Consider the following 16,855-nt stretch of genomic DNA (forward strand, 5'->3'; position numbering starts at 1 on the left):
AGGGAGCTCTTCTTAATATTTTGACACCAAAATCATGTCGATACACCTTACCGACTGCGAGTAAAGCCACCCACGCTTTAACTTGACAGACTGTATAGGATCATTTTGGGCTTTGAAGTATGTTAAAAAATTAGGTTTGTATGTTTATTGTGTTATTTTAGGCATTATTTTTATTATAAAATATTAAGTCAGAATTAAGGTATACATGGGTATTACCGACACCTTAAAAAAATTTTAGAAAAAGGAGAATATTAATTTATATGCTTATTTTTTGGTAGCGGAGATGAATTCATCTGAAAGGGCAAATTTTGGCCGTTTTCAGACAGTACCAAGTAATATAATTATTCTTTGCCAAACTATTGTTATACTTATTTTTAAATAATTTATTCAAATTCAGTGAACGACACCATATTTCCAGTGAACGACACCGCTATCGGTTTTGAATTTAAAAGAAATTAGAAAGTTATTTGTAAGAAATATTATGCAATTCAGTTTCTTCAGATAATAAGGAACATCATTTTGTATAATTATGGGTTTTTTAAAAAGTAAAGAATAAGCTTTCGGCGAAAAGGAATACCTTCGATATTGTGTGGTTATGTTTATTTCAGCAGTTCACGAATTTGTCAAATTCATTCGGGGGTGTCGTTGATTTATTTTTGAGGTCCGGAAATCCAAAATCAATTAAAAATATATTGAACATTAAAGACTCTTAAAAAGCGATGACATTTTATATAGTTTATATATAATGTGAAGTTTTATATATAATATTTATTTGCTTTATATAAAAAATGTATAAAACAAATGAATATTATATATAATACTTCACACTATCTATAAACTATATATAATATTTCTGCCTGGGGAGATACGTATGTCGTTCACTGGTTTTGAAGGTATGATAAGAATATTTCAAACATATCAAATCTACTCAAATTTGAGACTAATATTTATTGAAATTAATTCAAATAAAATTTATTCAAATTAACGACATGACTAATCTTAGTGTCAACATATCCTCCTGTGGCAACAAAAATGTTATTTAATGAACATAAATTCAGTAATTTTTTACTGAATAAATATTGAAATACAAATCACATAGATTATAGAATATTTATTCATTTACAAGTATCTATTTTATATTTCTGAAATTCTAATAAAATCCCTGTTTACCCTAAATGTGATTATCTGACATTTTAGACGAAATGCAACCAGAACCAAAGAGAAGTGTAGCGGATATGCATGTCACAAACGAAGGAGCCTCTCGGACACAAAGGCCTTCTTTACTTATCGACCTACTAACAGGAGACTTGGGATCTAGAGCTCACATAAATCGTACTCCTGCAGAAACTCCAGTTTCTCATTCAACCGGTTTTCAAACTGTCGGACATTCGTCTCATCAATCGACCAATTCCAGTAGCACCACCAAAACTACTATACCTGATCCAACTGCTTGCAATGAAACAACGAAAAGAGGTGAATATCATATTTTCTAATCATTAAGTTTGACTGAAATTTCTTAACTGAACTAGAAACTTAATTTTTATGCATATTAAATGTAATTTGTTACGTGAGAGTTAGGATACGCCATGTCCATTAACTGTCCAACTGAGAAAATTAGGTCCAAAGTTTTTAATAATATACCGTGATTAAATGCTAAATTTATTTATTTATTATAGAACCTTTAGATCATGTGATAAAGGAAACACTCAAATGAATTTTTATTAAATTAATTATTTATTTTTCAGAAAGTAAATAACTATTTTGCACATGGCACATTGTATGCTTGATAATATTCACTTTTTGCTTTCTCATAGAGGAAGGTTTGTAATCGTAACAATTTCAAAAAATGTTAATTCATTAATTAAACTTTCCTCAATTTTCAAATATCTAATATAATGTTCTGAGCAATATTTTCTGTGGATGTAACACTTTTTTGTGAACACGAGAACTTGAAAACGGTTGCAGATAAATTGATGCAATTTGAACGGCCTACTTTGACCACTAATATCTTGAAACTCATTAAAGGATTTCTAAAAATATTAATTTCAGTTTTTCAGTACTTTATATTAATTTAAAAACCGTTTTTTTTGTAGGAAAATTTTTTTCACTTACACGATTCAAAGTTGATGCAAGAATAAAAAAGATTCGATGATTTCAGAAGAATCGTTAGATCTATGTATGATATGAATACATTTGATTGAAGAGTAAGGAAGTTATGGTCATTCATAATGTTTGCAAAATCGTTTTTTATAGTTGAACTTTTTGGAATTCCAGTTTTTAAGTTTTAATTTGAAAAGTAGGATATTCATGAAACTTAAATTTTTGCTGCATATTTATAGTTTTTGATTTAACAGAATTTTTTAAACTTATTTCAATTTTGTTAGGTTCAATTTCAAGTACTAGTGCAGGATCCACAACTCTTCGGGATGGAAGTGACGTAGGTGCATCTGCAGAAGGCCCGCTTGATCATGCACTTGGAACAGGTATTTCATTTTATAAAATTACTTAAAGTTTCTTTAACTTTACAGATATACCCAGGATTACAAATTACATGCAGTCAAATGGTACAAAACAACTAGAGGTTGAGTTGCAATTTTTTATTCGTGAAGCTTTAACTATACTTTTTTCAGAATCAGTTAAGATACAGATAAATAATAAGCTAATAAGTTTCTGCAATATGCGATAAAAGAAATAAATTGAAGATTTTTTTAAGAACCGGAAAATAACCCTTTGACTGATTCTTTTTCCATGATTTTTCTAACCTACAATAACTCTTTCTGCAAGTCTCTTTGTCATCGCTAATTTAGTAATTTTAAAGCAGCGCTATTGACTGACCAGTGTCGCATTTTCAATTTTTGCTTTCTCTCTACCACAGTTGGATCGAGCCATTGTCTATGAGACATTGCAAAATTATTAAAATTAGGGCAAAAATATGAATTTTTAGTTAGCAAATGTCTATGTCATGCTTAAATATTTATGTTTTAATTATCAGTTCATTTTTTACAAATTGATCAAAGAGTGACTTCTATTGCTAGCTAGGGAACAAAGGTAAGGACAAATTTGAAAGTAGTTTTTTTTACGACAACCAGGGTTCGGAATAAAAATAATATGAAAACAATAAGCAACAAGACTTCTCACTCTTAAAATTATGTATTTAGATTCGATAAGCACTCTAGAAAAACCTTCATAGTTGAACACTTGCTTTTTCGCTAGTTTAGAAAGTAGCCAACATGTTGCACAATTAAATAAAATATAAAACTCTCTATTCTTAAATTTTTATACAAATCTTATAACATAAATATAATTAGAAATATTTTACAAAACTGTGAAAGAAAATATTGGATTATTTGGTGTTAGATCAATTTACGGAAACAATCGATAGGTAATTTTTAAAATATAAATTTTTTCTTATTTAATTTAATAGTTCCGAGCCCTGATGAATATTTTAATTAATATATTCTGCTGTTGTGTAACCCTACGCTTAATAAAATGTAATCCAACCTATGACCTAACCTTCCTTACTTTATATTTTTAACCCTGTACGTTATTTTTTATGAAGGTATGTGTGACGTGACTTTTTCGTTCCCTTGTAACATCTGTTACATAATAACTCCGAATTACTACATAGCAGTATTTAGACAATGGTAATGTCCAACAGTTGGTACCCTAATTTTATCAATTAGCGCTCTTACTGCGTAGTTGCTTCGACTTTTCTTTGCTTTTTATCATACTCTACCTTTGGCAAATGTTCTTTTTAACAAGAAAAAAACACTTGTGTCATTCACTTACACTTGTGTCATGTGTTCACTTTCCAAAATGTCGTTTTGTCTTTTCCCCTATCATTCGATAAGCTTGCTATTCCAGTATATAAAAATTTTCACTGCCATATGAGATTTCGTATTATTTCATGAAACATTGTAATATTTAAATGAGTAAAAAAAAAGATCCATATTTTACAATCGAAGCAACCGCGTAGATATATTATGAGAAGAGTTATAAAGCCCACAGATCTAAAATATTAAGGTAAAGAATTGGTGATTTGGCTTCAAGAATAATTTACTTTGTGTATATATTTTTTGCATGCTTTCTATATTATTAATTTTATTTTACTCAGCGTTTGGCACGCTAACATTTTGAAGCAACAAGATGCAATTAGTATTAGAATTAAAAAAATTCTAAGCGTCAGCATTATCGTTAATTTTCGAAAATTCGTATTCTAATGCCGAAAAAGAGAATTGAAATCGTAGATAAACACAACTGTTACAATATAAAAATTTAATGACTACAATTCAATTTAATTATTAAACTGTTTCGAAAGGGAAATGGCTTAATGGTGTAATAGTAAAAGTAAATTGTGTTGAAGGAATCTAGTTGCTTTATAAATTCAACTGTAAAACGTAATTAAACTAAATTAAATACAATTTATAGGTAAATTCAAATTTATTAATCTTAGTTTAAGTTAATAAACAAGAAATTAAACGAAATAAAAGTAACAATAGTTATACCGAAATTTGACTGCTCAACGTGATTCAACACAATTAAAAAATACTGTTTAACTGAATTCAAATTGATTCACCTGACTTTAATTTAATGCAAGACATATTAAACAGTGAAAACTGACGATATTCTACAAAAATTCAAATTAATTAAGAAATAGCTTTAAACTCAATTTGAATCAATTTAGGGAAATACAGCCTGAGTGCTCGCCTGAGTGACAATCGCAGACCCCGCGCAGCTTCTGTTACACCTACATACCTGCGGCGCGGCGTCGATTTCTGGAAGGGCTATAAAAGAGAGGGCTATTAAAGGGTTTCACTGTATATCGATACCATCCGACAAAACATGCCGGATTTCAATATTCTTTTCCAGCATAGTTTATCGCGAACGGAATAAAACTCTAAAGAATTTCAAATAATTCAAGAAGAATAATACCTAACTTTAATTTAACTGAATTTAGCCGAATTAAACAAAGTTGAATTAAATTCGAATTGATTAAACTAAATATAATGAAATACAACCGAATTCAGTTTAATTTATATGAACTAATCAAAAATGGCACGGACAAGTATCACTGAATTTTCCGTGACTTTGTTGAAAAATTTAGTTAAGTAGACAATTCGCTGATAAAATAGGTTGTAAATTAAATGAATTAAAATATTTATTAGTGAAACGAATTTATTAAAATTAAAGTTAAATTAACTAAACAAATATTAATTCATTAACACTGAATAAAAGAATTTAATAAAAATTGAATAGATGTAACGATGAGAAAATAAACTGATTTCGACCGAATCAAACGGAATACAATTGAATTAAAAGTAATACATCAAAATCAAACAAAATGCAATGCTTAATTGTATTTACCTCAATACAAGTTAATTCTATGAAACTGAATAAAATAATATAATGAAACTAACAATGACTGCCATATAAATTCAAGGAAACTAAATGAAATTAAATTAAATTTAAGATAACGCAAGCGATTGCAGCTCAATAAAAATTCGATCGAATAAAAAAAAATTAACTCTATATACTAGTTTAACCAAATAAAAATGAATAAAACTAACTATAAATGTTAAAAACATTCAAATTAATTTAACCAAATCAAATTGAATTCAAGTTATATTAATTGAACCGATTTACCATCATTTCTAAAGCAAATAGGCTTTATTATACTTGTATGTAGGTGTATTACCTTGAATTGAAGTAAACTGAAAAAATTTTATTGAATCGGTTACTTTTTTCAAAACAAGTTTTATTAGCTTACAAATTCTGTAGAATTCCCCAGTACATCGTGGTGATTTGATTTTTAAACGATTGAAAGAATTTTTGTAAAATAAACCAGTGACTAACATCGTAATAATGTCATTTGATCTGCCATCATAATTACACAAAGTGTATTATTTTTTCTATATCGAATTTGTTATAATAATATGAATAAAAATGCTTTACTTGTAATTGTTTAAATTCATTAAAAATATGTTAATCTCATCGATTTTATCTCATTTTTTCAGCAGAATCGAATGACGCTATTAATATTTGCGTATCTCGCATTTTTAAACAATTCAAAAATAATGTTTCATTTTTGAAAAATAATCTTTTATTTTTTAAACTATTAGTTTTCCAGTTAGTTCATAAAAATGTGTTTGAACTTTTTTTGTTTTCTATAAAATCGTTTTATTGGCACTCAGATGATTTTACCATAATACCCTGGAATTCACAGCACCCCCATTGAACAGAAATTCATTATAATTTTTTTACTGAATATTCATTTGAACCAATAAAGGGTATTTAAGATTTGCTTTAGATAGAGAGCTGTTGATTCAATAGCAGTTTTTCAGTATATATTCACTGTTGATAATTGATTGAAAATGGAAATCATAATTAATTTTCCTAATATTCTACGATTGGGAAAGAAAATCCATTTATGTTTAATTGAAATGCATAGTTTTTTAGGAATAATATTTTAAAATATTCTAGTTATATTTTTTTAAATATTCCAATTGGCCAGATCATCAATAGCCAAAGTAAAGAAAATCAATTAATATTTTTCCTATCGGATCTCTGGAACAATCAAGAATTGACGATTGCATTGCAATGTGGTTTGCCTTATTCTGCGCTGGTCGTCTTTCCTATCATATTAGATGTTCGATGTGGCATGTTTCAGATAGAACCAAACCATCTTCTATCTTTACTCGTCATAAGGCGCCAAAACTGCGCTTTGTCTCTTCTGTAGAGTATAGGCACTCATCAGGTAAATCCCAATTCACACCCTAATACTCTTTAGAACTTTTAATTTACCAGCACCATCAAATGAGAGTTGAGAGAATTGATAAATAATGAAATATACAAAAAAACTTCTGAAAAATTGAAATCAGTTGTCCCTTAATCAAAATGGATACTAGTTATTAGGACCAACTTAAATGAAAAGTAATAAAATATTGGCACTGATTCATTATCCACTAAATTATCTATCGAATTTCCTTCTATTTTTTATTTATTGTTTTTCATCCCATTAAAACTTCAACGATGTATAAATTGAACCTATCGAAAAAAGTTATATCCTTCAGAATATCATCATGAATCATCTCACAACTGAACAGCAATATATACACAAGCCAAAGTTGATTTTGCATGCTTACATTCATTTCTCCAGCAATCTTAGATCCTAATTGCTAGTCAATTTCGATTTCTTCACTCTCGACTTTATTTTATTATTTTTAATTCAAATAAGATAGAAATAAGAAATTAAGGATTTTCCTGCGAAGTAAGCCTCAGATCGTGGTGAAGGAATTGTCCCCTAATCATCCGATGGTACTCATCAACCTTGGCATGGTTGTATAGAATTTAGATCTAGAATACAAAAATTTGATAAAATCAGCATGAAAAAGTAATTGGATTCTCAGGGGAGACTGTGACGAGTCAGTTGAGCCCGAGCAGTCCGACCGAGGACAGCTCGAGCGAGTCGCGTCCAGACAAACCACGACTGCAGAGATCAATGGGTCAAAGCAAACGGACCTTTCGTCTAAGGAAGAGTCGAAGGGCTCATGTTGAGGTAAAACAATCTGACTGATATACCATGATCTCTTTTGTAAATAATCTCTTTTTTAATACTCTTTTATAAACTATTTATCCCTTGTATAAATCAGTATGTTGCCTGTTTAAAAAAATGCATTAGAATTAGCTACCACCTATCTCTGATACTTTTATTCTATGACTTTCTCTCCTTAGGTCTCTAGAGAATACAGTTTTCCTCCCCATACTCATCATAGTCTGGACACATCTTTTCAGCTACCCCATGATTTCCAAGTAGGCATACAAATTAATTATCAGGCCTAACAAACATATGAGGAAAAAGTTAAAACTATAAATTAGAACCTAATTTTATAAAATAAATCTCAAAGATTGCAAATCAAAATACATTTTGTGGTCATTTTTTACTTGAGTCTTATCCTAATCCATCATTTTTAGATTTCACAGCCAAAATCTGAACCAGGAAAAACACCAGTGGAACAATCATCATCTCCAAGTACACCAAAAATATCAATGACACCTACAACAGTGATAGACTCAACAGCTATTAACATCCCTTCAGAAACGTCTTCAATACGATCAAGAAGAAGTTTTTCGATGAGGCAAGGGGAAGGCGAGAGGACCAACGATACACCGGAACAACAAAGTAGTCAACCACAGAGTTATTACTCTCATCATCATCATCTTCGTCCTCAATCTGATATGTCGTATGATGAAGACACTTCGAGTACGTCTGGTTATAGGGAATCTTACAGCATGCATATTGTTTCACTGGACAATAGTAATGGGTGTCGTCAGGTTCAAGGACCACCATTAGCATCGCCAGATTTAAACGATATGGCTTCTACAAGCAGTACAGTGACAAATTACATTGCATATGATGGAAGCTCTCCTGATTGTTCAATGAATAGTAGCGGTTGTGAAAAAACAGCTTTATTAACTTCTAGCCAGAGAACAAATTCTCAAAATTCATTGATGATGGTTTTCCAACCACAAGATGAAGATACGTTGATCTAATTAGACGTGTTTAATAAGGATTGTTGAATTAAAAGATGGAGTTTATTTATTCATGAAGTTTAAGTTAAGTACTAATCTACAGCATATATGTATGTGAACAAAGACATTTTTCAGCCATTCCCATCGTAATGACTGACATGTATAAAAAAGAAGTAGAAATCAGTGACCATTTGTTAGATGTTCTAATACTATAGTCACCAGTCATTGATGCTAATGGCTATAGAATTTTTTTAAAAAAGCAACGAAAATTTTTATCTATTTTACGAATTTAGTGTCAAGGAAAGATTTTGTGAGCACTCTAAATGCAGTTATGATAAGCGCCTATATGTATGTTTATACAACAAGGTAATATGATGTGATAAGAGTATTTGTACCTAAATGTTGAAATGTTTCGAATCTGTTGATTATTAATAAAAGAAAGTATACAAATGGACAAAATGAATGGCTGGATTAATTAAAATAAAAAAGAAATTTTGGTTTCGGAAGTTGTAATTAAATTGGTAAATGATAAATCGCTAGAAGGATGGTAAGTATACTATTCAAGTACTATTATAGAAAAAATTAAAGTTTCCTTTTAAACCAAAAATTGATGAAATTATTGTTGAAAACTACATGCTACTTATAGTGAACAGCATTGATTGTTACATTCATTTCACGTAACATTATTTTTTACAATTACACGCTACGAAAGAGCATGTTAAGGTTTCTTTATATTAAGCAACATTTGAAGGGTGGCACCAACAGAACTAGATAACAAACAAAATGTCAGTTGAATATTTCGAAGTGACATTGATTACAAATTGGATCATGCACGGCTGAGTATTGGATTGGAAAATATAAAATCGTTCGATTCAATAAAATTAAAGTTTTCTCAAGAAATGTTGAGATTCTGAATGTGAGCGGAAAATACTTGATATGAAAAAGTTAATATGCAGAATTCCTGCAAATAAAACCAAGAATCTAACTACTACATTTCGACAACCACCATAAAATGTTCCTATTGCAATTTGAAAAAAAAAGATACAAATTTTTCTAAAAAAGAAAATTTTTAATTTTTGTTAGAAAAAAATAAATAAAAAAAGAGAAAGGAAAAATGAGAAGGCAGTTACTTAAATCTCCTTTCTTTTCTTTCTATTTTTTTGTCTTTTTTATTTTTATTATTATTAAATCACAATGAAAAAACATCTGTAAAAAATAATCACCAACGTTTCGGCACTTATACAGCACCCTTATCGAAGCAAACAATTTTTTTTATTCGAGCAGGCAGAAACAGCAAAGACACCACGATGCTCTCTTCCTGACACCCTAGAATCAATTATTTTTTACAAATGTTTTTTTATTGCGATTTAATAATAATAAAAATAACAAAGATAAAAGAAATAAAAAGAGAATGAAGGAGATTTGGCAGGTTGCCTTCTAATTTATCTTTGCTCTTTTTTATTTTTGTTCTGAAAAAATAAATTTTTTTCTTTTTTTTTGTGAAAATGTTAATCTTCTTTCGAATTGCAATAGAAAAATTTTATGGTGGTTGTGCAAATTTGGTAGTTTGATTCTTGGCACTTTCAGGAATTATCCACATTAACTTTATTATTGGATGCTAAATAGGATTTTTAATTTAATTTAAATTTAATTTTAATTTAATTTCTGTAAATTACTCAAGAATTTTAAGTATGCAGTTTCACTGGTATTAAAAACCGGCTGTGAGTACAAATAAAAAATTAAATGTTCAATTTTTTACAAAAATAAAATTTTGTTGCTGAGATATCAGAGAGCTGAATAATAATAATATTTGATTCCAAAAAAATTTGTGTTCCGCCAAAATCAAAATTTAGTGCAACAGTGTTGTACTATGAAAGACATTTTTTCCCTGAAAAGCCTTATAAATATAATTTTCTCAATACACAATAGTATTTTCAAGAAACGGCGATGCTGAAAGGAAGAAGAAATTTATAACACTCAAATCCTAAAATAATGTTTTAACTCGAATTTCAGTTAAAATCCATTTTAATTTTTATATTCAAAGAAAAGAATTTTAACAAATATATTTAACACTAAGTGTATTTGATTTTTAAAAATTTTTTAATGGAATTAGCACATTTTCGAAAAAATGATTCTTGTGTATTTTAGTGTTTATTCTCTTTTACTTTCACTTTTATCATTAATTTCTCATTACGTTATTTGGAAATAAAATTATTTTCGAAAATTATACGTAGACTCCGAAACATATTTTGACACAGTTGTCGACTAAGGTATGGAAATACAATTTTAATTTGTAGGGATATAAGCATGGACGTCACATTGTCTTCCTGTCACGTCAATGAATTGTTTAAATAAATTCCCTGATTTTTCGAGGACATTTTTCAAATTTTAGGTTTATTAGCTTATCGTGCATTTTGGGAAAAGTTTCTTATAGTGTAAGATAAAGCGATAGACTGCGTTTGTACCTAAATCTTCAAACATTTCGAGCCTGTACATTCTGTATAAAAGAAAGTATATCAACACACATGAGTCATATGTCGATCAATTAAGTGAAAAAAAGATGCCATGTATAAATTATTTTTATTAAACTATTAATAGGTTTAGGATTTATCTCTATATTTATAATCGGATCTAAGTCGTGGCCGTTCGTAATTGTATACCTTTCATCAGCGCAGGAGGTTTCAAGCATCGCATTGGATTGACTTCTAACATCCTAATCTCATGAGTCACTTGACTTAGTCCGTGGCTGTGATGTATAACCGGGTTCACTCGAGTAAAAGTTTTACATAAAATAATAATAATAAAATAATTATTATTACTACTGGTAAGTTAAGATAAGTTTCCATGAGGCAAATCAATACTTATATCGGCCAATACGTATGAAACTGCAGCAAACAGTGCAGTTCCAGCATCTAGTGCAGACGGATCTTCCACCAACATTGTGTCTGCATTTGTATGATGGTACCAAAAATATGTATCATTTTGATTCCACAATGAAGCACCTGGAACTCCTCCTTTCAACCACTCTAGAGTGTCATATCCTAACACTCCCCTTTTAACGTTTAAATTTCCCAAGGGTTTCAGCAATCTGAAAAAGTAACAGAATTTAACAGAAATTTAGATATAGCCATGACAAAAATTTTTTCTTCAGAACGACGAGAGGTTGGATGAAATAAAAACAGTTTTCATAACTTTTTTCCATTATAACGAGTAGTTTTTAGTTTTCATCAGATCAATATTACATTTCTGTCCTATTTTGTCATTACCTGTAGGTTTTTGCATCAAAATGCCTTTTATGGTTGGTATGAAGTTACGTATAGGGTCATGTAGCCGGATAAATTTCCGGCATTTTAAGCCCGCCGCTTTAAACTAAAGAGTTGGCGGCGCGCTGCCAATATCTTAACCCTTTAGGTTAAAGAACAAGACTCCGTAGTTGGAAAGGGATTGGGGTTTCACCAAAATTATTTATGTGAACAGTCAGAGGGGTGCCATCCCGCCCCTAATCAGACGTTGGGAAGGGGTCAGGGTTTGACAAAATTATTCCTGTGAACAGTCAGAGGGGTGCCTTCTTGCCCCCTACGAGACGTTGGAAAGAGGTAAGGATTTCGCCATAATTTCTGTGAACAGTCACAGGGGTGCCTTCCCACCCCACGAAACATTGGAAAGTGGTAGGGGTTTGACAAACATTATTTTTGTAACCAGTCACAGGGGTGTCTTCCAGCACCCTTCCACACGAGATGTTGAAGAAAAGTTAGAAAAATTTGAATTCCTTGAATTCCATGAATACCGTGAATTCCATAAGTACGCGCGCTTAGCCGCTACCTAGCTAGATATATGATTTTTAAAAAACCCGGTAAGAACAAACTGTCGATACCGGTAATTTTTTTTACCGCTACCGACATTTTTTTTTTACTTGTACCGATAGTGTCTACACTTCGTCGGATTGAAACCTCAAAGTTTTAGTAGGGGGAAAGAATTCCTTTTTTGAATTTGGTTGATGCAATATATATTTTTATTTCCACTCTTTCGCAAAAAATAAAATATAATTGAAAACTTATTTCACCAACCTTAATATTCTATGAACGATGCACTGGACTTGCTCATTTCCAGAAACAACTAATCCTTGAGGCTTAAATGTTCCTAAATCAGAATCCAACACAAATTGAAGATTCTTTTTCTCTTCTTCATGCTTTTTAATATAATTTCTTGATCCAATTAGACCAATTTCTTCAGCAGTCCACATAATGCCTCTGAAAAAATGTAATTAGATTATAGAAAAATAAAAACCACAAGTAACGAAATTCTTCATATTTCTATCGAAGAATCTCTTTATAATCTTTAACAATAAATTCTCCTTCTTGTTGATTTATGTTTACTGACGGATAAACTTCCGAAAAGGGTGTAAGTCCAATTGTCTTCGGACTCCGTATACTTATGTATTTTGACGCGCCAATTACAAGTATGATAGTGAAAATTGGCGCAAAATTGATTTTCATGGTGAAATCATCAAAAACCCTTAAAACTCATTGTTTTTTCAGTTTACCTCAGCTAATATTCAAAATACAAAAAAAATTCAAATAAAAGTTGTAGATCACATCGAAATACACATTTCTTGTTTTAAACATTTTTTCTGCGAGTGATAGTTTCCCAGAAAATCAGAGATGTATTCATCTTAGTTTTTAAAAAAACCATAAACCATGGCTCTTCACATTCTAAATGGAAATCATTGCAAAAGAAAATAATTTTAAAGAGAAATGGCAATGGAATGGTAAAATGGAATGATAAAAGGGATATGGCAAAGGTAAATGGTAAAGGGATGCCTGCCCGCCCCCACGAGACGTTGGAAAACGGGTAGTGGGGACCTTACATCATTTCTGTGAACAGTCACAGCGGTAAATTCCCGCCCCCACGAAACGTTGGGAAATGGGTACGGTTGTAACTTTACTATATTTTTGTCGCCAATCATAGGGGATCCTACCTTTTGGTATCAAACCGAAACCAATAGAGATACGATGAAAATCATGACAAATAGATGATTTTCTCGGAAACTTCCACTCATAGCAAAAAATTCTTGCAACAGAAAGATATGTATTTCGATGAGATATACAACTTTCATTTGAATTTTTTTTTAATTTTGTATATTAGCTGAGATAAGCACAAAAAACTAGGATTTTTATGGTTTTTTGATGATTTTACCATGAAAATCAAATTTTCGCCAATTTTTACTATCATATTTGTAATCAGTGCGTCAAAATACAAAAGTGTACGGAGCCCGAAGTAAATCAGACATACACCCTTTTCGGAAGTTCATCTGAAAACTGAGATAGTTTAGAGATCTGTTTTTTAATAGTGAATTTTTTTCGTGATTATTTCTCCTAAAATTATTCCTGGTACTTTAGATTACTTGTAAATCTTAAACAAAAATTGAAAATTTGGATAAAACTATGAATGGCACCTTATCGTTCTTTGAGGACGTAAGTTTAACCGTTTTAGAAGAACCAAAGAGCTCCAGGAAATAAAAGCACCGCCGCCATCATCCATTGCTCCTTGACCAACATCCCAACTATCTATATGACTAGAAACGACCACCACTTTTTCTGGTTTCTTATTTCCTGTTAATTCAACTACGAGATTTCGTGATTCGACATCTGGAAGCATTTTAGCTTCCATTTTGAGTTGAATTTTCAATGTCTCTCCTATACGAAAAAGATCTTTATGATAAATAATGTGAAAATAATATTTTGATCAATAAGTGAAGCTGCGAGTGGGCCATTTTTATCTCCATCGGTAAGCCAGATACAAAAAAATAGTTTGTACAAAAGGTGTTCAGGACAATGGGGGCCCTCAAGCCTACCCTAACATTTGATCGCTCATAAATCCTCAAAAGTTTAAAGAAAAAAGCTTCTGGACGATTTTTCAACGTTTAACCTTGACCTTCTGAAGGTCACTCTAGCAAATTAAAAACTATTTTCTAGGATGTAAAATATTCCGCTCTTTTCAAATCCGGTTTCAAAAATAGGGGTTCCTATTTTTAAAAATTGTCTTTGAGCTTTAAATTACCTTGAAAATTAACCCCAAGGTCACAGTTATAGGACCAGTCAGAGGGCCCCCATTGCCTTGAACAAATTTTGTCCGAATAATTTTTTCTGTTTGACTTACCAACAGAGATATTTCCGTGCGTTAATTAAATTGTCCCACCCAATATACTCTGATTTTCCCTATCTATAAGTGTTTATTCATAAACGTGTTTTCTTGTAGGAAAACAATTACCTCTGTTTTGGAACCTGTATAAAAGTTCGGCATCCTCGACTGTTATACTAGCAGCTGGAATTTTTGTAATGTTTTCTGCATATTTCATACTTCCAGCATGTAGGGTATATAGTGAAACAGGTGTTATTGCTCGAACAAGAACAGCTACAGCTCCTAATTTTGCCGCTTCATTGGCACCATTGTATCTGTATTTCACGGCTTTTTCATATAATTCAAAATCCTGGTTGTATACAACAATTTTTCCTGTGATCTATAATAAATGTTTATATTTAATCAAAAATGCTTTTAAAATTGTTATTCGCCTTCAATCCGAAAAATTTACAACAACTAATTATAATATGTGTTTTTATGCTCGAAATACAAATCCGAAATTCTAGATATGAACCTTTCTTATTCTTGACTAAAATGAAGTATTTACCTCTTTTTCTTTCTTTTTCAATTCATCCAGGCTTTTAACTACAATAGCTTCTGCTATTATACCTTCTGCAGGAGTGCCAACACTATATCCTAATCCTAAAACTGCAATATCCTTTTGGCGTGGTAATATAAGCATGGCTGATTCAGAACCTCTATTTATTATGAAATAAATAAAATGTGATGTAATTTTAGTTTAATATTTAAAATTTTCTAATAATTTAAATAGATTATACCTAACCCAATGAGGAATCATAACAGGTTCTGCATTAACATTTTCCAAACTCAGATTTCTTGATTTTTCAATCATGTAGTTTATAGAATTTTCCAAATTTTCTGTACCTGCAAATCTACTGCCGAATTTGTCTACAAACTTTCCTAATTCTGCCCAAGTAAATCCTTTAAATGGTCCATTGACTGCTGTGTTGACTATTCTATTGACTACTCCTTTGTATGAATCAATTTCTTTTTTCAGATGCTTAGACAATGAACACATTTTCACAAAATTTTCTTCTCTGGTGTTATTCGTGGACTGAGATCGAAACCGTACAAACAAAACACTTATTATGATAATAAATAGTAATAAAATTATCATAACCCATATGGTTCTCCTTTTTGTCCATGATGAGAAACCAAGTGATTCTAAATGAAGAAAAGAAAATATTCTTTAATTTTTCAGAATAATTATTTGCCATCACTATTTTAATAAATTTAAATACCATTTATTTCGCTACTAATCACCATGACAAGTTTAGCTATTCCGGACTCTTTGAAATTTCAAATCAACCGAAAGACACACGCACTGGTAAACGACTAACCGTGTTTGACGAAGACATTTTAATACGTTGATAAAGGCTTGCTCATGCTTGCTTAACATGAGCATATGTCAGCATAGATAGAATGATAAACCTAAATGACTTCACACAGATGCTCGCTTTATGATTTCTTTAATGAGAACAAAATGCTTCAGGTATGCGTTAATTTAATAAAATTGTATTTCACAACTGTCTTTAAAAAGTTATGATATTCCCAATGTTTTTCTAAAACTTCATCATATCATCTTTTCATAAATTAATTTATGGCACAAAAAAGTATGACTCCCCCTCCCTCGCTCCGACAATAAAAAGGGTTCAATTTAAACTGATAGCATGGAAATTGCTGTAACGTACAAATTTAAAATCTGAAAGTTTATTTATCCTCAAAATTGATAGTAATTACTCATCTTGAAAAAGTTGTCTCAATTGTTTCACAGTGATTTCGTCTTTGTCTTCAAATTTGTGAGTGGTTATTTTTAAAGTGAATTAAATAGTGTTTGAACGATAATATAATTGAAAAATAATCGCACAAAACAGACCAGTTCAATGGGAAATTAATACTTTATTTTCCGACAATGGATAATTCGACGGCTTTCAAAGACGTAATATCTAAGACTAAAACAATATACTTAATTCGGTATGACATCGAATGTAACAAACATAACACTCTGTTACATGATCTGAATTCAGCGGATCACGAGCAGTCAAGCGAGCAATCAAGAGAACAGCCAGTAGTCAGTGCTTTCAGCAATTTGCTTTGTCGCACGCCCCTCTACAGCATATGTGCGCAACGAGCAGCGAGTGTGCGTATTATTGTTGAGTAGTAA

At 30.8% G+C, this 16,855-nt stretch overlaps 2 protein-coding genes and 1 long non-coding RNA gene across 4 annotated transcripts in view; 1 reads left to right on the forward strand and 2 right to left on the reverse strand.

Moving 5' to 3' along the window:
- The window catches only part of LOC117171294, a 4,670-nt gene extending 3,976 nt beyond the window's left edge, over nt 1-694 (reverse strand). The window contains exon 1 of the long non-coding RNA XR_004466861.1: nt 578-694. This is a non-coding gene — a long non-coding RNA (uncharacterized LOC117171294). The remainder of the gene's footprint in view (nt 1-577) is intronic.
- LOC117171293 (protein unc-80 homolog) overlaps nt 1-8,969 on the forward strand; it is a 50,710-nt gene extending 41,741 nt beyond the window's left edge. Inside the window, exons 46-51 of the mRNA XM_033358453.1 lie at nt 1,198-1,473; nt 2,385-2,483; nt 6,668-6,754; nt 7,407-7,555; nt 7,732-7,809; nt 7,972-8,969. Of these exons, the coding sequence (XP_033214344.1) occupies nt 1,198-1,473; nt 2,385-2,483; nt 6,668-6,754; nt 7,407-7,555; nt 7,732-7,809; nt 7,972-8,550 (1,268 nt within the window). The 3' untranslated portion in view covers nt 8,551-8,969. The remainder of the gene's footprint in view (nt 1-1,197; nt 1,474-2,384; nt 2,484-6,667; nt 6,755-7,406; nt 7,556-7,731; nt 7,810-7,971) is intronic.
- A 2,068-nt stretch (nt 8,970-11,037) lies between these two features.
- LOC117171536 (carboxypeptidase Q-like) lies at nt 11,038-16,026 on the reverse strand. Of its 2 annotated transcripts, XM_033358939.1 has the most exons (7): nt 15,933-16,026; nt 15,450-15,855; nt 15,218-15,368; nt 14,800-15,049; nt 13,985-14,225; nt 12,597-12,779; nt 11,038-11,617 (listed from the first exon to the last, which is right to left on the reverse strand). In XM_033358939.1, the coding sequence occupies exons 1-7, from the start codon at nt 15,955-15,957 to the stop codon at nt 11,359-11,361; spliced, it is 1,515 nt and encodes a 504-aa protein (XP_033214830.1). In that variant the 5' UTR covers nt 15,958-16,026; the 3' UTR covers nt 11,038-11,358. The 2 variants fall into 2 exon arrangements, with proteins under 2 accessions (XP_033214830.1, XP_033214831.1); XM_033358940.1 differs by lacking the exon at nt 15,933-16,026 and having other exon boundaries at nt 15,556-15,623.
- Nucleotides 16,027-16,855: the final 829 nt, after the last annotated feature.

This window comes from Belonocnema kinseyi, chromosome 4, assembly GCF_010883055.1.
Source record: "Belonocnema kinseyi isolate 2016_QV_RU_SX_M_011 chromosome 4, B_treatae_v1, whole genome shotgun sequence".
NCBI lineage: Eukaryota > Metazoa > Arthropoda > Insecta > Hymenoptera > Cynipidae > Belonocnema > Belonocnema kinseyi.

What these genes read in the sequence shown, in the direction of transcription:
- LOC117171536 (XM_033358939.1), bottom strand. Translation starts at nt 15,957, where the DNA reads ATGGTGATTAGTAGCGAAATAAATG. An exon ending in ATGATTCCTCATTGGGTTAG is followed by an intron (nt 15,369 to 15,449) that starts GTATAATCTATT and finishes CATAATAAATAG; the next exon opens with AGGTTCTGAATCAGCCATGC. An exon ending in TGAAAAAGAAAGAAAAAGAG is followed by an intron (nt 15,050 to 15,217) that starts GTAAATACTTCA and finishes CATTTATTATAG; the next exon opens with ATCACAGGAAAAATTGTTGT.